General features: G+C 36.9%; 1 protein-coding gene across 6 annotated transcripts; it reads right to left on the reverse strand.

Annotated features, from left to right (window-relative positions):
- Window positions 1-335: 335 nt before the first annotated feature.
- On the reverse strand, window positions 336-20,006 carry LOC122661047 (INO80 complex subunit C). 6 transcript variants are annotated; one of them, XM_043856354.1, is made up of 5 exons: window positions 15,350-15,354; window positions 13,133-13,137; window positions 9,791-9,972; window positions 4,049-4,116; window positions 336-675 (listed from the first exon to the last, which is right to left on the reverse strand). In XM_043856354.1, the coding sequence occupies exons 3-5, from the start codon at window positions 9,963-9,965 to the stop codon at window positions 544-546; spliced, it is 375 nt and encodes a 124-aa protein (XP_043712289.1). In that variant the 5' UTR covers window positions 9,966-9,972; window positions 13,133-13,137; window positions 15,350-15,354; the 3' UTR covers window positions 336-543. The 6 variants fall into 6 exon arrangements, with proteins under 6 accessions (XP_043712289.1, XP_043712290.1, XP_043712284.1 ...); XM_043856355.1 differs by lacking the exons at window positions 13,133-13,137; window positions 15,350-15,354 and adding an exon at window positions 20,002-20,006 and having other exon boundaries at window positions 9,791-9,984; XM_043856349.1 differs by lacking the exons at window positions 13,133-13,137; window positions 15,350-15,354 and adding an exon at window positions 10,088-10,218.
- Between the last annotated feature and the right edge of the window lie 5,298 nt (window positions 20,007-25,304).

Consider the following 25,304-nt stretch of genomic DNA (forward strand, 5'->3'; position numbering starts at 1 on the left):
AAAACAGTTTTACAAAACCAGATCTTTGGCACAGACCAGAAGCCCACGAGAGTTCAGAAACCAAAAGCTGACAACTTCAGGATAGTAGTTTTATGAAGAAGATAACCAGACTGGAAGTTAAATTAATGCAATTGCAAGCCATTAGTCTCCAACTCCTAGTTCTATAGCAAAGTTGAGTTTACTTGACAGTATCTCCAAGTCGCTGTTTTGGTATAGAAGTTGAATGAAACCATCACCTCGAGTCAGTCAATGAATGGTGTAATGGTGGCAGGTTAAAACTGTGACTCATGTGCACGAAAGCCTGCAATTGTCAAAGCATTTGGAACAAGAACTTCAACACTATCAGATGTGTAAATTTATCATCCAGTTAATCTCTTAGTCATTCAAGCTTTTATTTCATATTACATAGTTCAGTATTACTTTACAGCAAAGGGACATCAGGTGATTCATAGCCGTCATTGCAAAATAACCAAACATCAGATCTCCCTAGTGATTCCCTCAAAAGATAAATTCAGCTAACTCCAAATTTCTCATGCCCTCAATCTACCTCAGGACAACTGCAGCATTTCTGAGAGCCAGGTACCTTTGAACATACTCATTGGGTAGTGATCTTATTCTCTTGAAGACATCCACATTTGCATAACGGAGATTTGTCCTTGGGTCAACATACGGTGCCTGCACACAATAAAGGAGGAAAAAGAAGTATTTTTGTAAACTCAGGTAATGGCATGAAAGATTGCAGTTTCTTTCAATAATGATTTGCAATAGGTTCAAGAAGGGTATTGACGTAGATAAAACACAATTGGGCTTATTTTAATGAAGGGGCGCTGTTCTCTGTGCCGCAGCGCAGCCTGCGCCCAGGCACATGGGGGTGGACGCAATGACCACCCTGCCCCCCCTGCACAGGCTGCGCTGCGGCACAGAGAACATTCTCCCTCTAATGAAATAATCTTTGGGTTGGATTATGTATGCGTTGGGCCTTTGATCCAATGTGTTTTTATTGTAATGGACCTATAATATGGGTAGAAGCTAGGCCTACGAAATTAGTTAAATGTCTTTATTTTTTATTTTAATTACTATTAAGTGTTTTAATTAGGCTGGATTAAGATTCTTTAAGTCTAGTCCTGTTTGAGTCAGTTTTCTTCACTATTTTAGTTTCCTACCCAGTTTATGTTCATCTTATTGGTTAAGTATCGGTTTAGGCCTTTCCTTTTTAGTGTTTGAGTATATGTTTTTGAGTCTTCTATATAAGTTTGTACGGGTCCAGCCTTGTATACATATTTGATTAATGGGATTTTGGCTTGAGCCTTTTCTTTATTCAGATTTGTTGTGAGATGCAGTGTTGTATTGTTGGGATTCTAGTTGAGACTAGGTGGGGTGCTTAATCACATCTTCTTCTTCATTATTCCTTCTCCATCAATATAACAACAACAACATAGCTTTATCCCAACTAAATGGGGTCGGCTACAAGGATCCTTGCTCTCCAATCAGCTCTATTCAATTATTCCTTCTCCATCAATATTCAAGATAAATTCACAACTCCTAATCTAACCATCGGATCTGCTTTATATTTTGGTATCATCTTGCCTATGCTTAATCTAAGAACTGTTGTTGACCAGAATCTTATCTCTATCAGTTCATTATTTGATGAGATATCTGAGTTCCTAGTTTTTAGGATCTTAAGTTACTAATTATGTATCATTGTTGATTCTTGAGATCCAACCATTGGATCGAGCCCATCTTTTGAAGAGTTGTTCCTTGTTATTTTATCAAACTTCATATCAGAAATTCACATTCACATGAGTTGTTGATCTATTGCTATTATTTGACTCAGGTTCAATGGTTAGATTCAAAGTAAATAAAGGAACTTCAGGTCTGAAACAGAGAACAGGACAGATTCAGGAGGATTTCAGATATCTCCAAATCAAAGGTTCTGATCAACCTAATTCTCTGGTTGAAGAGTACTCTTGGAAGGTCCTTCGAAACCCCAAAAGAAGGGAGGAATCTGATAATCAGATTCCTCTCTATAAGGAATCTCGTTTCTGACAAAAGAAGGTCAAAAACGGGTATCCGTTAGGTCTATTTAAAAGGGTTCTTGCTGCAATTTAATTCCCAGTATGAACAACATATAAACAGTAATAAAAGGAGATGAAAATCCCTCTCAATCTCAAATTAAATCAGATTTCAGGAAGCACACAAACAACAGATGATAACAGTAATTAATTGTAGGAAAAACTGAAAATAAGAAAGAAGAATGATAACTATGGCTTCCCACCAAAACAAGGAACATAACCCCACAGCCTTCCAAGGATCTCTCATCCTCTTACTGAATCGCACAATACTTTATTGCAGAGAATTAAACTTCTATTCAGCAAATCGTCTGGAGTCTTAGCAGTACAAGCTATTTATAAAAACTAAAGCACATTCCTAATCTGAATAGGAAAGTAAAATCCTATTGCCAAGCACCATAAATAAGAAGCATAATATTCAATCCCCCTCCCCAAAAGAAAAAAAAAAAAAGAAGCATAATAATAAAAGGAAACCTTCTCACGCATGGTGAGGGAATTCAAAGCCTTATTAAACAACTTAAAATAAAAAAGAACTAACTAACTAAGCCAAATCCCGTATGCTACCTTCTACCCATATTTTAGGCCCATCACAATGAAAACACATTGCTTCTACCCATACATAACCCAGCCCAATGCTTATTTCCAATAAAATAAGCCCTATAGGTGACTTATCTGGATTAGCTATTTTATCAACTTCATATAAGAATTTCACATTCATCTGAGTTGTTGATCTATTACTATTAATTGTTCTTGAATTCTGGTTGTTTGTCACATCACTGTGATACTGGTTAATCTGAGTTTCTGAAGGTATGCATCATTTACTAGTAAAAAATTTGGTAGAGTGACCCTCTTCTTCAATAAAAAAGTAAAATGACTCAGATAATTTGCTAGAGACTTGTAGTCAACCTTTGCTTTATTTGGCATCAAATTTGTTACCATAAAACGTATAGTCATTTAGCAGTTTAATGGTTGTGCATCGGATACAAGGACAAGATGATTAGTGCATGGGAAGTGCACCCACCTGTCGTTTGGGGATTTTGAAAGAAAAGGAGGAATTTTTTCCGAAGATAATTGCAAAGTAACAGTAAACATAATAAAACCAACATCTGCCTAGTGCAGTTGGTGAGCTGCGGTGCGCTTCATGCCCATGCTCACCAGGAGGTCTCGAGCTCGAGTCTCCTGGCTAGTACCTTCCCCCCTCCCTATTCCACCCCCCCTAAAAAAAGTAAAAATAAAAAAAAAATAAACATCATAAAAAACAAAATTGGTGGTTAAGATTTTTAAATGTGCCTCCCCAGTCCACACTAATTGGCAAGCTATTTTTCAATCATTGGATTGGTGGAATTGAATGGTGCTTCATCTAAATCGCAGCTAGTCAGAGTATGAAGATTCTTTTCAGGTCAAACTTGTTAGCAAGGGCAAAGAAGGGAGGGCTCATGATGACCTATTTTAAAGGTTTCAATATGCTTCACATATCACCAATGAAACTGATAAGATAATAGATATAGGTTATGGTACTCTTTACACATAAGCTAAGGGATGAGAAACTGCAATCAATTAACAGAGCTAATATTTTTACTAGGTAAGTATCTCCTTATCCCTTCCCTTTCTCCACCTCCTGCCCCAACAAAAAGCAAATAAGGCCATGTTGATAACTTAAAAATGTCAAAACTCGAAAGGACTATGACTTATATTTCTGTTTCCTTTGACAAAACAATTAGTTCTGAAATTGAGCTTGATGATGAGGTGGGTGTTGGAGGGGGAGAAAAACTGTCTTTCTATTACCACACACGATTGTTAAAGATAAGTCCATGGTCCATGTCGGACTAAACCACAAAAAGTATTTAAGAAGAGACCATATTATTGATATAGACATTAGGGGTGATGGGACCCATAGTTTAATTTGAAAGAGAGAGAGAGAGAGAGAATGAAACAAGTTTGCATAGTCATCAAAATCACCAAAAGGAAAACACACATACCTCAAATCCTGTTATATCACAGAATTTCTTTGATGGATACATAGAGGGAGGTGACTCAATATTAACATCTGAAAGTAAAGACCAGAAAATCAATCAAATCTGAATCTCTAGGCTGCCTTGAAGTTGATTCTCAAACATCATAAAACAATCCAGTCCATTAAGTAAAGAATGCTTTCTGCAACTCGATTAAGTAAATAATGCTTTCTACAACTTGAATGAGTAAAGAATGATTTCTATAACACTGAAAGTTTCCTGATGAGACAAAAGCCATCTTTTTTTTTTTCTTGTTTGAATAAGAAATTGAGTAATGATTCAGTAGACATAGATATTGATGAAGAACTACTTTTCATTCAGACAAGAAATGTTGTCACCATATCAGAGCTAACATAATCCCAGAAACAGAATAAATACATTCGTCAATCCAAACTATAAACCCACAAAGACACCTTCAAATTGCTCTCCTACAAAATAAACAATCAAAACCTTTGCTTATAATTTTTCATACATGGTAAGTAATGAAATCCTTCATGAACACTGTTATATGGTTGGAAGGAATCTCTTCTAAACTAGTACTCATACAGCATCTAAATGCTTGCACTATTGTATTGCCTGTTAGATTATTGAGTGAAATCTTATGGCTTAACATGAAAAGCATTGGAAGGAGGACCACAAACTCTCATAAGTATCAACCAGTAGCTAAAAGTCCTTGCATTCTCTATTTGAGTTCACTATATTCTCTTTTTGATGGTTAGAGAAAGGTGGACCAAAATCTCTTTTACACGATTTATATCAAACATCACCACCATCAAGTTTACTCATCATTAAAATCCTCCTGTCACTCACACTTAAGTCTCTAAATGAAAACGAAGCACAAACAATGATCTGTTTTACTTTAAGAATGCCATGTCATTGCATCAGTGTATGCAAGGACATACAGGCAAACATACAGAAGGTTTCATAGCTCAAAGTTATTTTTCACTACAATACAGAATTACTTGTGACTTAACAGTTAGGATCGAAATGTGTGCATCTGTAAAAAACTTAGCTTCAGACTACAGGTTCATTGCAGATGACAATACTGAATGACTTCGGAACTCGCAATATGATACTTGTAACTCATGAATCTTGACTACATGGTGGATGGTGTACTTCACCAACAAATAATTGAGCCCGAATTCTCAAGTGCACATCACCAAAGATGTTTAAGTACAAGAGATTTCACAAATCTTAAAGCAGTGAAAAATAACTACTTAACATGGACTTTACCATTTCCAGTTGTATGCTCACACATGCATGATGGGAATAGGAAGTTATCATATATACGCTTCTTTCCCCAGTTTACCAATTGTATATTCTTTGTAAGTAAATTTATCAGATATGTTTTTCTTTTAATCATAAATGAAAAATATGATTAAAAAAACTGTGGGGATCAAGGTAGTGAATTCCCAATTACAATTGGGTTACATCAAGGTTCAACTTCTAGCCCTTATTTGTTTGCGCTTAGTATAGATGAATTAACCAGAAACATTCAAGATCAGGTCCCTTGTGTATGTTTTTTGTTGATGATATTGTTTTGGTATATAGAGGGCGGACCTCGGGACAACGGTAAGATTGCAACATTGTAACTTAGTGGTCGCAGGTTCGAGTTGGAAAACAGACACTCCGCGAAGTGGGGTAAGGCTACGTACATTATGAACTTCCCCAGACCCCTCAGTGGCGGGAGCCTCGTACACTAGGTAATGAAACAAAAGCAGGTTTAATGTCAAGTTGGAATTACTGAGATCAACCTTGGAATCAAAAGGTTTTAAGATTATTAGAATGAAAACGGCATACATGGTGTGTAACTTAAGTTAAACTAGGACGGAAAATGAAGTGGTGACAATTGATGAAAGGAAGATTCCGCTAAGTGATTATTATAGGTATCTAGGCTGAACGATAAATAAAGAAGGAGAAAAGAGGATGATGTTACACAGAATTAAAATAAGATGGATGAAGTGGAGAGGTGCGCCTGGAGTATTGTGTGATAGAAGTATTCCTTTAAAACTTTAATGCAAATTTTATAGGACAGTCATATGACCGGCTGTGATGTATGGCGCAGGATGTTGGGTAGTTAAAAAACATCATATAGATAAACTCAGTGTAACTAAGATGGATGTGTAGCAAAACTAGGAAGGATAAAATAAGGAATGAACAAATTAGAGCTGATCTGAATGTAACTCCGTTACATGATAAGCCACGAGAAAGTCGTTTGAGATGGCATGGCCATGTACAACAGAGGCCTTTAAATGCTCCAGTATGGAGGAGTGATTTGATTTAGATTGAAGGAACTAAAAGAGACAGGGGCAGACCTAAAATGACTATGGGAGAAGTGATGAGGAAAGACATGAATAGCTTAGGCCTTGTATCAAGTATGGCTTTGAATAGAGCTGATTGGAGGGTAAGGATCCATGTAGCCGACCCCATTTAGTTGGGATAAGGCAGAGTTTAGTCAAGTTCGAGTTCAGTTGAGTATAGATGAAAAATATATACAAAAATACACATGTTAGAACTTACAAATACAGCTGGCATGGAAATTTCAGCATTTTAGATTAGGATACTTTGTCTGCAACATGAGCTGATCATTAAGAAAACAACATATCCATGACAAAGTCACGTCACTGCCTGACTCAGGCATAACAAACCGTTCCTACTACAAATCATAGGGGGACCACCTTATTGAAATGTCAGAGTACCTCCGTAGCATTACTGATAGTGGTGTCAGGTTTCTTTCAGTAGACAATAATATTAAGAGAGAATCCTAATTTCCCTCTTTTATGACCAGGGAGTTCCGCAACTTAAACATATTGAATTAGATTTTTAATGGGAATGAAGTCTAAATTCATTTGGTGATTTCTTTCTTTCATTTTTTTTCCTTCTGATTAACAGTGACTTCTCAAATTTTGAAACTCAATTCCTTGCTCGGATATAATATCTGATGAAATATTGTAGAAGTGTACTTTTCATTTCAGTTAGATAGTTTTAAAGTGAAAAAAGGCTGGGTCCTTGCTGTCAATTGGTCAGTGATAACTTATACTGCAATCTAATGTTTCCAGCAATGAAGTCAAATATCTGAAACTCCGTTTGTATTGTACATTCGACGGTTTCTCCGTTGTCTTCCATTTCTTCCTAATCCAAAGTCGACCTCAAACCAGGGAAACCAGTGGGAGATCGATTGCAGCAGGATCAATACAATAAAAGGAACAAACTGAATAGCTGAAACTCTTTTTTTATTGCTATTTTCTTTTACATATGAAGAAGAACATAAAGGATATGAAAAAAGGGATATAGAAGGGGGGGGGGGATAGGATCAGCTATCTCAGCCAGTTTATCTCAGCCCATCATCCTCTCACCCACGGTATCTCACAGCTTCATCAATAGCTCCTTTCTCTTCAACCTCTATCTATTTTCTGTTCAGCCACATACATGTATTTATAACTTATAATAAAACAACCCATCCCACTCTAAGTAAGAAACTAATTAATAAAACCTATAAAATAGAAACTAGACTCTAATTAGGATTCCTTACAGAACTAGGATTCTCAATTAGTATTACAACTCAAATAGGAAACTAAATAAGTGTCTAATAATAAAAATAACACCAAAAATCAACTCCTCTAAGCCAGCAGTTCATATCAGCCCTCAAATCACTGTTCACATGAACAATGTTATGTGAACAATGTCACGTCTCACGAGGTACAGTTCACGTGAAACAGTAACTTTATTTTTTTCCTGTGGTCCTTTTCATGCTCCAATCTACATCACTTCCCCTAGGAAAAAAGTTTGGTAGAATGGATTTGCACATCAAAAATGTTGTTAAAACCTAACTGGCAGTACAGGACCAAAAAACCCTTTCTTAAGATTTGCTTTCTCTACCTCAATTCAACAACTAGTCTAAAACTGTAACTGGGTGATCTTGAAAACAATCTATTAAAACAAAATAAGAAATGAACCTTCAAAAACTACAAATAACAGAAGGGGAGGAGATCACACGCCAGCTGCATGCGATGGAATCCCCATGCCCAGAAAGGGGGGCACGGGACGGGGTGCTGTTCATCAACAGGGGGCACAGGAAGGAGCGCTGTTCATCAACAGGGGCCGACATGTTAAGGAGAATAGAGAGTGTCAGGTGGAGTGATGATGCAGAGCTTAAGCACTTCCGCAAGAAGAAGAGGAACAAGAAGCTGCTGCCCAAGTAGTAGTAGAGTAGTAGTAGTAGTAGTACCATACTTGCCCAACCTGACTTAAGCGACTTAAGTCACCACTTTTATTTTATGTAATTTTTTCTTTTTTTGGGTCCACTCCACACTCTCACGATTTAGAGAGGGATGTGGACTAGTTGAGTAGGCTAGGGGTATTCATACTCCTTGGCTGAATAGGTGTAAGGCTCTTAGGCCATTATTTAAGCAATAGAAACCATGGAGCTCTTCATTCTCCACTTTTGAATTTAAAATTGCACTTGCAAGCTGCCGCTGCTTATCTTCCACCGTGAAGGATTGGTGTGCGATCTAATCGATACCTTGCGGTGTGAAGCCCAGGTGGTTCGTTCAATCTCTCCTTCAAGTTTTCAGTCCAAGCTTCGATTTTCATTCATGCTACAGCCAGTACAAGCTGCTGCCAATTATTCTCTGCAACAGCAAGTAAGTTTGCGACATCCCCAACCCCATATTTCTTCTCCTGATCCTTCACAGCCCCAACCCTAACATCCCCCTTTTGTTTTTTACTTTCTCCACACTCTTAGTTCTGTCCAGACCTATTCCTCCATCAGAAATAAACCAAACGTAAACCACAACACCTCCAGCATAGTCCCTACACTCCATCCACACTTTTGTACCCTTTCATCCAACCAAACCCTAGATCCTCCATCACCATACTAAAACCCAAAACCCTGATTTTCCCGCAGAACAAACCAGCCGGTCATTTTGCCCCAAATTTGGATCGAATAACCCTCTGCCCTAGAGGAAAACTCGACCCAAAGGCTTTCCCCATATACCCACTCTAAACCCTAGATCCCCTCACTTTACACTTTCTGAAAACCCGAAACCCTAACCTGCTACCATCCTAGTTTACACACTTCCGCTCATCAAACCATCTCAGGACCTTCAGTGATAGACTCCCCTACACTTGCCTAGCATAACCAACACCTCAAACCCTAACCCTAACCCTAATTTTAATTTTGACCTAAAATCATATTTTGCCCTAATCGGATTACCAGTTCATATTAGATCCTGCTGTACTGGCTCCTAGTTGGTCTCCTAGCAATTTAGGATTGCATTAAGAGAGAATCTAAGAGAACGATGTGCACAGCCTTTGTCCATGACAGCAATTTAGAAACGAATCAGAATTTCATTTTTCCAACCAAATGAATTGAGGTTCAGAATACCCCAATAGAAGTTCCTCAAGGTTTAACCAAGAATTCCCAACACAATTTCATTGACCAATATAAGCGTTTTTTACTATGGCCATAGTTCATTAGATTATTCATTATTGGTATGAATGTTGTTAACACATAAAGGCTAAAACTGCAGTACGAAGATTGTTCTATCACATATAATTGTTAAGCCAAAATATAGAACAAGAAGGAAGCTGGAATACAAGTCATAGTAAAGCAGAAAAATCAGGAGGACCCCCAAAAGAGGAAACCCAACCCCACCATCAACCCCCCCCCCCCCCTACCCAAAAAAAAAGGGAAAGACTTGCACTCACAGTTGGGTTCAATAGAAGGATAAGTTAGGTAATTTTCAGCTTGAAGTATCTGCTTCAAATGCTTCCAATGCCTGCCTCTTGCTTGCCCTTTTGGGTATTTCTCCGACATTTGTACCTTCTTGAAACTCAGATAATGAGGCAACAGAATGTTTGAATCTACGACCTCAGGCTCCATTTTCCAGCTGCCAATGTTACTCGTACGAGCCAAGGCGCAAACACATTTACACGTTTCAATTCAATAAATAATAGAGAATTGGATGTAGGGATCAACAATCAACGAGGTGAAAGAATACCCACCACCGATAGTTACCTCAGAAACTCAGTGATACAGAGATCCGAAAGAGAGAATTAAAGGAACAGATAAAGAATACAGAGAGATCTTCCCAAATAACGACCACGGCGACGGAAAAGACCAACGGCAGTGAGGGTTTTAAGAACTAAGGAGGCGTGGATTGGCTGTTTTCTAGCAAGCAGCATAGGGAACGGCGAACAAAACATCTACAATGACTTCATTGTCCTCCTTTGTAAATGGTGTGTTAGCACTTCTCTCTCTCATGAAATGACCTTGATGTCCTCCTATGCACCAAACCTTTTCGCCGCACCTCATTTGTGCGCTCCTCTATCCCGCTTGCTCACATACCCCTCACCTTAAGATACCTATGAGGAGACGTAGTGTAAATAAGGTACGTCTAGTTTTTAGAGTTTTGCATGCAACGGACACTGTCCTATGAGTCAAGGAGTCAGTCACGCTGTTAATCTCCCTAGAAACATGATGGAAAGAGTAAGGGTGGAGAAGAGAAGAGAGATGAAAAATATCTTGGGCAATATTAATGATGTCCAGTGAAGGAGACTTCAATACTGTTAGGCAGTGCACCAACTCCAAATTGTTGACTCCACTAAAACATCATCAACTGCTTTCGAAATACTTTGCAATATGTGCACTAGAGCCAATCCTTGAATGATAGAGCTGAAGTGGGCTAGTTTAGAAACCGCTACAGTGGATCTTATGTTCGAGTCTCGCAACACATATCTACAACCCCCTTTGTCTCCAGCAAGAGAGGCATCCGAGTTTAACTTGTGGCAATCAGGAGGAGGAGAGGACCAACATTGATGCCGAGCGAACACCTCTGAGGTTAAATGATGTCACTGAAAGCAAGGTTCTAAAACTTGGGTTTCGACTAGCCAGAAACTGAGTCATCTCGATTTTGACCATATCTCGGTCGAAACCTAGTACTTTTTTCAGGCTAACTCGAACCTTGGTTTCGAGGCCCAGCAGTTGTTTTTTTGCCCTGATTCTTGTTGTGTTGCCTATTTTTGACATTTTAAACCCAATCCATGCATTAGTTTCGTTATAGAACACTAAAAATATAACTTTTGATTTTGATCTAAGTTTGATACTGTATATTGTTCTTGGACATGGTATCGAATAAGGTTTGATCGAAACATAACTCCTTCAATATAAATGAGATTTAAGCAATCTTGGATTTGTTAGAAAGCTTTGTTTTGATAGCTTTCCAACAAGTCCAAGATTGCTTAAATCTCATTTATATTGAAGGAGTTATGTGCCGGTCAAACTTAATTTGGTGTGCACAAATACTGTCAAAATCGTTCTAAATGAAAATAATTTTTTTGGACATCAAAACAAATGAATATTTTACCTCATTTTTTGTTTTTAGTAATGTTTTACCATATTAAGATTTATAGAGTTTTTAGATTTGAGAAAAACCCCAGCTTTAGAAAGTTGAAAAATGCACCTATCGTCGAAAATCCAGTTTTTGTTCTTGAACTGGGGGGTTGACTTGTTTTCTTTTGGAATTTATTTTTTAACTATTTTTATTGGATTCAAATAGGGGGTATTTGCTTATTAATGAATAATATTTTAAGTAAATTACTTAAATGATATTACCCATAACTAAGTGTCTGTCCTGGTTTCTGGCATAAATAACTGTTTGTCCTAGTTTCGAGCCTAGTTTCCCCTAGTTTCGATGGGCATATGTGTCGAAACCACCAAAATATGGTCGAAACCATCAACACTCGTTCGAATCCAGGGATTTTATTAAATCCCCCTTCAACTCATCTCGAAAACCTACGAACCCAAGTTAACTTGGTGGTTTTGACAAGTTTCTGTCGAGTTTTCTTCCATGCCTGAAAGTCATGTTCCTCCCTAGTTTGCTTTGTTGCTAAGATGAATTCTAAAAAAAACTATTTTGGCTTACCTACCCACTTTGATTGGAGACCAATTCTTACCCCTGAAGAGAAGATCATTGCGAGCCTTCCATAAACACCAACAGATACAAGATGCAAGGTCTGAAATCTCCAGAGATGAGTGTCTATCTAATGGAAACAGTGTCATCCAAGTTTGAATCATTTTAAAGAGTTGGGGGTTCTCTGGAGTGATGAAAGTGAAACAAGAGGCGAACTAGTCCGCTTGTGCAAACTGGCAATCGAGGAGGATATGGTACGCCGTTTTAATACCTCCATACCGGTCACAGTGAGGGTCGATAGGGATGCGTCTACAAGCAAGGCCATCCGTCGTGACCAAACCATCTAAACAAGCTCTCCAAAAAAAAAATTTAATCTTAGGCATTGTATTACAAGACCGAATTCCTTTCCACACCACATCAGGAATGTGATAGCGTTGACCTTGAGCCGAGATCTAGGGTAAAGAAGTGAATGATTAAGCAATCACCAACCATAAAGTGGTCTTACCTTATGGTTGGACATGCTAAAAATTGACCTTTTCTGGTTTGGTTTTTTTTATCAATGTAGTGACCGAAAAAATTAAGAAAAACAAACACATAAGGGGAAAGTTTTCCGTGCCAACTGTGGAAGAGGGTTCACCCACCATCCTAGGATTCCCCACCCCTCCCAATGCCCATCCCAAGGCGCTAACTGTACATGGGTGAAGGAAAACTCGATTCAACTCATAATTGTGGGAAATTGGTTCACCCACAATCTGACAACTTCACATTGATAAAGACATTAATAAAAAAAAAAAAAAATTCTTCTTATTGAAAAAATTTTTAAAAAAAATTTGTTTAATGTATCGATACCATTATATGAACATTTATCACAATAACGTATACCATTTCACCCAAACAAAAGAAGAAAAATAATATCGTTTCTAGGAACCAGGTAAACTTTTGAGCTCTCTCTCTCTCTCTCTCTCATTGTTTTTCGTAATCTATCCATATTATTGATATTTTTCATTAAACTTATTGAAGTACCAAAAATATATCGTTTCTAGGACCCAAGTAAACTTTGAGAGCTCTCTCTCTCTCTCTCTCTCTCTCTAATAAAAGTTAAATGTTCTTTTTGGTAAGATAAAAATTTAAATGTCACCTCAACTCACATCTAAATGAATGTTCTTGAGAGTATCACATTCCATCCAAGTTGAACAAAACTCAAACCAAGACTGAGGGTAGGGCCTTGGGCCAATGCAAACCCAAATGAAGTTACATGCCTTATTTGTAATTTTGTTTTGGTTTTTGAACATTATTTCCATTTTGAACCCAAGATGAAATATTTTGATACTTCAATAATTTTAATGAAAAATATCAATAATATGGATAGATTTTGAAAAACTATAGATAAGAGAATAATGATAGTTTTAAATTGATTAAAGTATTATTTCTTGAATACATTACGTACTTTTCTACTTATCTAAAAAAAATTACGTATGTTTATATATTCAAAATTATTGGGTTATTGCCCAACCCGTAGCAATGAGCTAAGGAAAAACGGCATCTTAGCCTTAAGTTAATTAGGCTTTCATTTTTAGTTTGGCAAAAGCAAATAGATCAAAGCCAAAAAGTCTAAGCTATTATTGTAAATTGAGGATTTGTCCTCATATCAACCAAAACAGATTGCAATGGTTAAAGTTGTCGAAATTGACTAAAATTAGTGAAAAATGAAATGTTTCACTAATATATATGTTTCTTTGTTGATACTGAAACAAACATTTGTCATTTTAAGTTTAAATGAAACAAAATTTGACACAATAAGAAGTATTGGGGGCTAGATCTTGTTCTAGTGCTCACGATCCTTAAATTTACAAGGTAACGAAAACCCTAATTCCAATGAGGAAGAAGAGCAAAAAAACTAAATTGAGTCATAAACTTCAAGATGCCTTTATTTCGTCAAAATCGACCTTTATATAAGAAAGGTTGGATTACAAGGAAAGGAAACTGGAATAAAACAGTAAACGAAATAAGATAGGAAAATAAAATAGGAAAATATTATCCCCACATCGTGCGCAAAACATCAGAGGCTCAATACACCCCTTAAACATACAAAATTAACCCGATTGTGGTCCAATAAATTATTGGACAGCCTGTAGAGCACTGGCTACCGTTTTTAAAAAGTATCATCAATCACTCTCGTAATTCCACCTGACTCAAAGTAATGGCTCTCGAAAGCTGCGCTTGCAAATTAGTATTGTCGACATGATCGGTTGGACTGGCAGCCTGATCGAGTGGACTTATGCTAGTCCAATCGATCTAGAAATTCTTCAAAAATCTTCTCTACATTAAAACTAATAACTAAGACCCATTCTGCTTGGTATACATGAAGTTGAGGTCTTGTATCCATTCTACTCCATGTACCTTGAAACTTTAATAAATCGTGGCTTAATCCAAATACTCTTCTTTACTAGATATATGGGATTTGAACATTCTTTTGAAAAAACTAAGAAGTAACATTTTACTCCCTTAAGCATGGCCTAATGAACCAATTTTTGGACTATTTTTCCTTGATCCCTTTGACAATATTGTAGTCACAATTCATCTTTGAAAAACTCTTACTACATCAAATCATTAAAAAGAACTTGCATTTATAATGTTGGAAGCCACAATCTAAATATGCAGCTGCAACAATAACTTAAAACCCAATAAAATTAAAGGGTCATATGTCTGGTAAAGGTACAATAAATTTGTTGAGGCAAGCATGACAAACTATCATCAAGAACATATTTAATATTGTTTTAAATTTGTACTTTCAGACCCTATAATCATGTACAAAGAGTATTGACAGATTGTAGGAGGAGAAGAAAAGTGATGAAGTTTATAGGGGTGAAAACTCCCACAACAAAGACTTGATATTGTTATGATTTGAGCATAGAAAGATTTAATCATAAATGATAAAAAATGAAAGAATCCATGCACTTGGTATAGGATAATTCTCTTATTTTTTTTTGTTCAAGAAGATCCATATTAAGGAACCCTTAAGGCCTAAGAAATATACAAATATTAAAACGGGCACATCAAAAAAGGTCAAAAACTGTAAACAAGCGACAAGAAATATAAAAAGCTACAGAGTCATATAGTGTGGGACTTTCCAAAAAGAAGACAAATGTAGAGATTCCAAGAATGTATGATGTGATGATTACGGGGATTATTCGAACAAAATTCGACTGAAATGTCCAGCTTACCTCAAACATCAAAGATAACGGTTTTAATGATTTGATGAGGAGATCTGGTCTTAGAAGTCTTTCAAGTTCCTTTCCATCCATATGTGGTAGATGGAAGCACCAAACAAAAGCTTACTCAAAAGGGTCCACACAAGATTTCCCGCTGAGATGGATACTATCATGTCTCGTTTCCAACCTTGAATTTCTTTGTTTCCATTTGTTTTTTCCTTGATAGTTACCATTGAATTGGAGAGAATCCTTTTGATGTTGCCAAAACACTTAAAAAGCAAAACTGAATTGGATTTTGCCAATGACCATATATATCAAAACCCAAAATCAAGATTGGGTTTTCTCTTTAAACATCTTAATGATCTAGTCTTCTTGGGATGGGTGACTTCCAAAGGCTTCGTCTTTCTGTAAATGGAAGCAATGGATCGATACCGCCTTTTCTTTCGCTGGAAAATCACGATATCTTTACCAATCATCTTTTCTTTGTTGGTTGATGAACTTGAAAATGCATCGTTGTGGTCTTTCTCCTCCTCCTCACTCTTTTTTTGGGTCTTGCTATCATAGTTGTTGCTGTTGGTGCTATCATTTTCTTTATTGTATTCTTCTCCACTGAGCTGAACAAGATACTGAGCTACCTCTATATCTTGGTCTTTCAACCCCTTCATTTGTCCAGATAGAGATACTAATTTTGCCATTGAAAACACACAAAGAGATCGATCAGAAAAGAAGATTTCTTTTTTGGAGTTGTAGAGTTTTGGGTTTTGCATGATTTTTCTGGGCTTTATGGGTTTGCCGTAAAATGCATTTTACGGGGTGACATGCTGTAAAGCCTTTGGTTAGGCTGCACCGTGTTCGACCATTTAGGCATTTGGGTTTGCTTTGGGTGGGTATGGTACGATTTTATTTCGGTCGGTCGGTGTTCGGTCTTTAATCGGGGCAGCCTTATTCGGGTTAACCGGGCCTAAAACGGGCTAATGAGCCATTTAACTTTTACCGGTCCTTAAACGGTGTGGACTTACTAATTGACATGCAACCAGAATTTTAAGTTCAAATCATCACACCTTTGGGCACTCACTGTACACCTTAACTCAAAATCAAATAAAACTTATCCCAACTAAAATAGTAGCAGAACACCGAATAGAAGCACATCTAACAAAGTAAGTAGATGGAAAAATAATAACAGCACAACACGAAGAGACACTTGCGTGGGAGGTTCGACGAAGATGGGAAGAATTAGAGCGTTTCCCACACCAATTCTACTTTTTTATATTAAAATTGGTTAAGAGTAAATCTCATTCATGACCGATTGGTTGACCATTGATTTCTTTTTTCTTTTTTTGATAAAGCTATTGATTTCTTTCTTTGAAGTCATCATCTTGTAGCCCCAACCACCTATGCTTGAGTTTTCCATTTAAATTTTGGGCAACATATTGCTGTTTGGTCATGTAGGATCTGCATCAGTGTGGGGGCCAATAAGATTGTACACAGGGGCATCAATATTTACAGAGTTTTTTTTAAATTTCAAAAGGGGTGGAGAATTTCACGCGCTCTTGTGTCAACTCTTGTGTCAAGGCTTAGGGGCCACACGACCAGGTAGCATATTATAGAACAAACACCAATCAAAACACGAAAAAAAAAACCCTAGAGTAAGACGACACAGAGATTTAACGTGGTTCACACACCAGTATGGTGTGCTACATCCATGGGCGAAGGTGAAGCTGTTTCACTATGGAAATCGGAGAATGGTTACAATGGAGATCCCTCAATAACACCCAAACCGGCGTTGCTACTCTCTCCCAGAAACCCTAAATTGAAAAACCCCTTTTCTCACTCACTTTACATCAAAGTGGGTAAAGAATATAAATACTCCTCCATCGGATCAAGTCTGGTTGGGTCGAACCGTACCGTGAGGGCTTCACCCCCGCACCTCCAACGAGATCAATGTTGGGCTCCAGGCCCTTCGCCACCATCACAGATCTCAGAAAAAAAGTTCCATTCGAGTCGCCACCAAAAAATGTCGAAGCATGGGTCATTCTTCGAAACAGGTCCAAGAATTCGAGACATACATAACACATACTTTTTCCCTTAAATTTATAATGTATATATTTTGGGAAAATCTCTCTCTCTCTCTCTCTCTCTCTCTCGGCCCCTATTGACAAACTGTGCTTTTCCCCACTCTGTCTGCTTAGAGAACCATCTCCCATTTATTTATGGACTAGTTTTCTTAGATAGACATGTTTAAAACACGATCTAATGAAGACTTTCATCTTTAGTTGTAAAATCTAACATCCAGGATCATGACATGGATTAAGAAACATAAAACAAACACAATAAATTAAATACACGCGTACCTGAAGCCATGGAGATGAATACCACGAATTTCGATAAGCCGAGATCGATGAAACTATAACTTCTACCCTACGCAGCCTCGATTGCAAGAGTGATGGTACCTCTGTTTTGCAGTGTTACTATTAGGGTAGAGATCTGTCTTATTTATAACCTTAAGCCCCCTAACCCATCATAGATAGAAAATCTCTGACGAGAGATACATGAATATACCCACATTATACCTTAGACCAAAATTGAAGGCTTACCATACCGATGGATTTCCATATTGAACCGAAGAATAAATCTTGTGTGTGTACGCTGATAAGATTGACAACTAGACCAATAAGAAAACTTCTAAAATTATTTATTAAAGGTTTATCATATAAAGTTACTTGGTTTGTATATATTTACTGCCACATGATGAGTTGGATGAGGATGATAATTGGTGTACAAAAAAAAAAAAAAGTATATCCCGAGCTCACCTTCCCACATCTCAAGTTTCAGCCCGAATAGAATTCGACATATGACAAAATAAAAAAGGGCAGAGGTTTGTTGCCAAGTCATGTGGTCCTTGAACCAATGCAAGTGCATGCATGGGCATCCATACAAGGGGCAGGGTGGTCTTTTCACGTGGCCATGTGTCTAGGTGTAGGGGGCACGGTCGGGCAACGATCTTTTCCCCAATAAAAGATATTAAGAATTTTGAACTACAAAGAGAATGTATAGATAATTGAGAGGATGTACAAACATTACATATCCCACCCCTCTGAAGCTTCTCTTGCTTTACTTAGCCCTTGACCTCTTTCTTAATTAGTGGTTAAGACTCAGGTCGGCCTATGATAAATTTGGATCCTTAGTTTAAAGCACATTAGATTGAGAATTGGGGAAATTTTTTTTCTTCACCACAGAATTTCTTCAACCACCATTGTGATCTCATAATTACTCTTCCCTATTGATGACAATATGATTTTTACTATTCCAGGAGTCCCATCCAATCACTGAAATGGTTGGATAAAGAAGTTCCCTCTTCACCTTCAATGAAGGAAAACCTATCCTTGAAACTTTGAAATCATAGCTATTATATTCTTCAGATGATAGTCCATAACTTATATATAAGAGGTTGATGTAGTCTTTTACATGCTCAATCTGTCAGTGCTATTGGCAGGTAGCTAAGAAATTTTATGGGTGAGTTCGTTTTTCAGAAGCAACATGGTACTTTATCAGCACATTGAACTTTACTATTAGATTTATTAAAGATGAAAGTGTATATTTGCACCTCAATAGTTTAGTCATATGGCTCATAGGGCTATTCTCCGTGACTAGTTAGATAGAGGTATGAAAACCCTCTATTTAGTTTGTTGTTTTAAAGGAATGACTGGTGATAATCATTGGTTTGTTTTCATGTTAATGTACTTAGATTATTGTTGCGTAAAAAAAGCTTTAACTTGTTCATTGATAAAAAAAAACAACAATAAATCGCAAATATGAGTTGTAACCCATCATTATATGAATCCTGCCAATGAGATATCTAATATTCAAGATCAATAACAATTATTTTGATTTAGTATGATCAAAGATTAACATAGAAGAGTATAAATTACAACAAATCATCAAAGAATTTCTGTGGCCAAAAGTAGAAAACATGAATCGTTACAACTTCCATTAGATTCAACACCTTGACTATGTAGCACCCCTAAATCTGGGTTAAAAGGTTTGGGTGAAATAATGGTTTGTTTTTCATTTTTGTTACTTCTAAATGTAGAAACTATAAACATGCATCAGATAATATCAAAGACATCTGAATCTCGCAGCGGAATAATGGTAAATATTTCTATATACACCTGTAAATGCTGCCATTATCCATCTCATACTGTAAAAATCAATCATCTATTACGTCTTTGAAATTTGTATCTATGCATTTATATCAAAATATTGTCATTTCTAGGATATACACCTCAAAATGTGTATAAACATAAAAAAACATCTCTGATCTCTATCTCTGGCCATCTACTCAAAGGGTTTGATGTCCTTCCCTTGGCTCTCCTTGTGCAATCAGCACACTGACACTCCACATCAGTGTGCTCTGTAAAATCAATCATAACTGGGGTGAGCTAACTAGCTCAGTGAGAAGAACACAACTCATATAATACTCATGAAAATAAAAACTCATGCTATAAACATGTTGTAACTATAATCTGTAAATTTGACATACTATAACTGATCATACTTTAACTGGCATGCATGATACTCTTAAACAATGAAATCGTTGTTTATCTGTTACTCTTCATCTATGACTTACTATATCTGTTGATCTGTTATTCTCTTATGGTGACTTTATCTGTTATTCTCTTTTTGCTGCTTACTTAATCTAGTTATCTATTATTCTTTTGTTGTGGTTTACTTTGGTTGGTTCTTCCTGTGAACTACCATTGAGCTCTATAATGGTGAGGATATAATACTCTGTTACTTTACAGATCAGTGGGATCCAACTCAGTGTATATATAAGAGTCAATATTGCTCCTTGTTCTCAGCATCGTAACCCCAAAATGGCTGGTCTCAGAATATATACCTATCTTTGGGGATCAGCGAGGATCCAACTTTGTGTACGTGTAAGAGTCAATACTGCTCCTTATTTCGGGCATCGCAACCCCGGGAAGGACTGGTTTCATAATATACACCTATATCTGGTGGTACATGATCATGCCCCTACTTTTGAACATCGTAACTTCGAGGAGGATCATGTTCTAATCTCTGTATATCTCAACCAATACCTATACCCTTACTGGAAAGGTTTTGTAGTTATAGGTTTGTGCTTTGCTTTGTTGTACTTTGCTTTTCTTTGCTAACCTCCACTTCCAGTCCACCATTGCCTAACTCAACTGTAGGAATAACTGGGATATTGATGGAATCCATTATTATCCCTCATACTAGTGGGATGGACATTGAGGGATCCCATTACCCCTTTCATTTCTTTTGTTGAAGTAGACATTGATGAAACCTTCAATTTCATTACTTTTCTGTTCTTTACTGTCCTCTACTGTTCTATTAGTACTTAGCTTATTATTTCTCATATCCATAAAATAGCATTTCTTTTAGTAAAAACATAATCTTAGAGGAATAACAAACATACTATTTATCGGAAAACACACAAGGATATGATAGAATACCCCTCACCTGTCTATGTCTGTGCTATGTGTTTTGTCTACTGTCCTCAAACAGTGTATCTGGTACTCCTCTGTTACTCTTCGATCAAAATGGATCCTTACTTGTCATTTCATTAACATCAAGCTTTTCTTTTATACTCTTGGAATAGTGTGTAAGGTCCCCCACCATCCACACTTAACTAAACTTGTCTCCACAAGCTTACTTGGGCATCTAGGCACCATCAATTAATCCCTAAGTCGAACTAGTAGTCAAACATGGAAAACCTAAACCTTAAAATAGATTTTTATTATCTTTGTCCTCAATATACTATGGGATTTTATCCCCTTTCAAAATAAATCACTTTAAAGCCTTAACAATGCCATTAGGGAATTTTCTAACAGATCAAATCAATATAAAACACTCAAAGGAATAAAAAAGGAACCTAGGACTTACCTTTTTTAACCGAAATCTCTCTTTGAACTCGTTTTAGGTATTCTTCAACCCAAAGTGTGTTCTCCTCAACCATAGGACAAACCTCTAGACTCAAATCTCTCTTTTTCTAATTTTGTAATAACCCAAAATAAGCCAAATCCAAACTTAAATGGTCATGTTCACATCCTGACGGTCGATTGTCACAATTTTTTGGTCGACCGTTAGGCCACTGACTCATTTAAGTAACTCTGACAGTCTCTTATTGGTCGACTAAAGGTCCGACCGTCATGATTCGGTTGACTGGATGCTCGTCCAGTTTTGACTGTCAGGCTGCTGGAACCTATTGATCGGTGCAGGTTCGATGTACTAGTACCCACTAAATTTCTAATAACTTTCTTATCTTAACTCCGTTTGACCTGATTCTTTTTCCAAAATGGAGGTAACTCGATTACCCTCATTTTTTCGTCTTTGGGCTTTCCCAAATTCTGACTATATGATCTTCTAAATCTAGAGGTGAAACAGGGCTGGATGATCTTCTAAATCTAGAGGTGAAACAGGGCTGGGTTAGATCAGGTTTTTTTAAAACCCTAGCCCAACCCTGAGTCCTCTTAGCTCAATCCAGCCCTAGGTCAGGCTGAGATATCTCAACTCAGGCCAGCCCAGCCCGACCCTGATTGATCCTGATCGGGTTAGGCTAGGCCGATTTGGCCCTGATTGACCTTAATTTTTGCAAAGGGTTAGGTTGGCCCTAATTGACACTGATTTTTGCTAGCTAGGGCCTGGTTGGCCTGGACTTGCCCTACTCTTTTTTGTCATTTACATCATCCTATGCATTAAAAAATGAGACACATGTGATTGGGTATTGGTTTGTTTCATACTCAATTGGCTATTAGACTTTTCTTTGGTTTAAAAAACTTAACCCAATCTTAAAATTGTAAATATTTTCATTCAATAGATAATTAACCAATTTTTTTGGTAAACTAATAGATAATTATTTACTGAACAAAATTTGCAAAATGTAATCAATAAATTGTAAAACATAACCTAACACAAGGCCGGGCAGGGCCGGGCTAGGCTTAGCCTGAGGCCTCAACCCTAGCCTAACTCGACCCTGATCCATGGCCTGAATCTTTCAACCCTAAACTGCCCTCAAGGTTAAAAAATCCAGCCAGGCGCCCTGTTCGGGCTTGGGCTGACAGGGCCAAACTTACACCCCTATCTAAATCTCATGTGAAACCATCGCCGCTTTACCTTAAACTGTACAACTAACATTCTTTTCTCTTTACTATGGAACACCAGTAGGATCCACACAACTCTAGGATCAATCTAATCCGCTCAGTGCTTGTAAATAATGAAACTTCATATTTACCTATACTAGTAATACTTTTCCGTTGGGCTGACTCGAATAAGATTCAGTCAAAATGAACCCGTCTATGCCTGTCAACCATAAAACTCAATATTAAATACTTACTGGGGATGAGATATGACAGACTACCATGTATGTTAACTTTTAGTCTTCCTATGTCTGAGCATGATGTGTAGTATTCTCCCAACCCAGGAAACATCAAATACTCCTTTATTTCCTCCTTACAATCCCGCAGTTTCAACGTTTAAGGCCAGCAAGACATCCTCTTTGAGCTGGAAGTTTTAGCTGCTGTGAAAGATTACTTATTGTTCTTCAATACAAAGATATGCAGAGGAGCTTTGACATGTATCTCACTCCAATAATATACAGGCTAGCTGCAAAAACTGTTACATTTTATTGTATTGGAAGTAATTTTCATTTTCTTATAGAGTGCAAAATTACCCATAACTGCTACAACAATCATAATTTGCGACATAGTGTTCCTTCAAGAATATCTGTAAGCTCACAAATATCGACGAATGACGTACCCTGACATGACATAAGAAGAGTGGGTCTCTCCATAATAGGAACAGAGGATAGCTAGAAAAGAACCTTTGCCCATTCATAAACTACTTCAACAAGGCCAAACTTTTGATTGTCTTTTGCATAGTCCCTCAGGGTTTAATGGTAGATTGAAATTGTGCTTAGCCTCCCAAGTCTTATAGCCACATCAAACAGTCTAGTATTGATATAAAATTAAGGAAAAATGAAAACTAGATAGGAAACATCAATTGGATCCATATTGAGTCAAAAATATAATTTAAATGACTCTATATGGTTGATTATATTTTAGTTGGAGTGCTTCATCTGAAATTTGATATTTTAGTACATGAACTTTCTCCCTGTGTTTGCTGAACTCATTTGTTATAATAATGTGTTCCTCAAGTCTTTTGCATCCCTGACACTTGTTCTCAACCATCTTTGATAGTAGATAGTCCCATGCATGATATGCTTCCACAAGATCCATGTCTCATAGCTTCATATCTGAAATAGGTCACCATTACAAAGCTTATCGTCCAAATATGTAGATTATACAAGAAAGATAAAGAAAATTAGAATTAGTCCATTTTGGGTTTCAAAAACATGCATTTTGCAATAATCATATCTCCACTGATAATTAGTTGTTTGAAACAAGGATCTAATAACACAATACTCCAAAATTTAGTATTGGTTGACATTTGTTTTTATTATGTCCTATTTCTAATCGTATTTGGGCTACTAGACCATTGAGATTACGTACTAACAAAGTAATTATCTCCATTCTTAATCGTTGGTAACACTTATTGAATCTATGCTTTGCAATCAATCTATGTCAAATTTCAATTTATTATTGTTCCATCTATCTTTGTTATAACATGTTATTTTCTATGGATGGCTCGAAATCATGTTGCTTTTATCTACTCTTCTCTTAACTATACAACTATTTTGTATAATATTACAAGGTGGGTGAATTATTTAAGTTTGCTTTCTTTAGTGATTTTTTTTCTCTATCCTTTGAGGTTTACTAGCAAATATTCATTGGCAATCATCCTATCTAATTATTGATAGAAATTTAGAACCAATTAATGGGGCCTTTGGGTGGGCATTTGCTTGAATTATTGACAAAAATATTTGTTATGGCTTCCTTGGATTTTGGTATTGCATGATATCCTCAAGAAGCAAGTTACTACAAGGCTTGCAACATGCAATTGGGATGCTAGAAGCTAGAAGTATGGACTGATTACATCAGTCTTGTGGAATGGATGGATAAACAACATCATCTTGCATGGCCTTGGGAATGTGTTATATTTGACATTGATAATGTTGCCTTTGCTAAACATAATCGGTCTATAATATTGTTAACTCATAACTTAGCATGTGAAGCTATAAACATCTTAGAGTTGTGTTATTGTTTCCAATGATCCTTGAACATTTTTGTTTCCTTAACTTAGTTGTTTTGCTTTCTATCAAATAAAATATTTGCACCACGTGGAAATGTTATGTTGTATTTTTCTTGTGTTAGATTTACATGAAAATGGTCCCGATTGACCGTGGTAAAATTTCAAATTCAAAATTCGCAACAACTACAACCTCAGCATTATATCAACTAAATGGTGTCTGGCTACACGGAGATCCTTGCCCTCCAATCAATTCTATTCAACTACATGCATGGTAGAAGGCCTAGCTAATTAGGTTTTTCCTCACCACTTCTCTTAGGGTAATTTTAGGTCTATCCATGGCTCTTTTAGCTCCTTCAATCTATTATCAAATCACTCTTCCGTATTGGAGCATCCTAAGTCCTCCGTTGAATATGGCCATGCCACCTTTTATCAATGTTGGAGCTACACCCAAAACACCTATGATTATTCCATACTTTATCCTTCCTAGTCTTGCCACACATCAATCTCAACATCTTCATCTCCGCTGCATTTAGTTTATCAATATGACGTTTCTAAACAACACAACATTTTGCACTACACATCATAGCAGGTCGTATGACAATCCTATCAAAATTTTCTTCAAGTTTTAAAAGAATAAACCGATCACACAACACTCTAGACACACGTTTCCGTTTCATCATCCTATTTTAATTTTTTGAGCAACATCATCTTCTATATCACATTTTTTATTTATGATTAAGCCCAGATACCTAAAATAGTTCCTTTGTGGAATATCCCTCTCATCCATAATCATCACCATATACTTCATCTTTGTTCTACTTATTCTAAAACCTTTTGATTCTAGGGTTGTTCAAACTCAAAATTCAATCTTATACAAATGCACCCTCAATGTAGTCCATGCAATCCCCA

This window comes from Telopea speciosissima, chromosome 5 (assembly GCF_018873765.1).
Source record: "Telopea speciosissima isolate NSW1024214 ecotype Mountain lineage chromosome 5, Tspe_v1, whole genome shotgun sequence".
Taxonomy (NCBI): domain Eukaryota; kingdom Viridiplantae; phylum Streptophyta; class Magnoliopsida; order Proteales; family Proteaceae; genus Telopea; species Telopea speciosissima.

What these genes read in the sequence shown, in the direction of transcription:
- LOC122661047 (XM_043856355.1), bottom strand. Translation starts at nt 9,965, where the DNA reads ATGGAGCCTGAGGTCGTAGATTCAAACATTCTGTTGCCTCATTATCTG. An exon ending in TCCTTCTATTGAACCCAACT is followed by an intron (nt 4,117 to 9,790) that starts GTGAGTGCAAGT and finishes CTTTACTTTCAG; the next exon opens with ATGTTAATATTGAGTCACCT. An exon ending in GTGATATAACAGGATTTGAG is followed by an intron (nt 676 to 4,048) that starts GTATGTGTGTTT and finishes TATTGTGTGCAG; the next exon opens with GCACCGTATGTTGACCCAAG.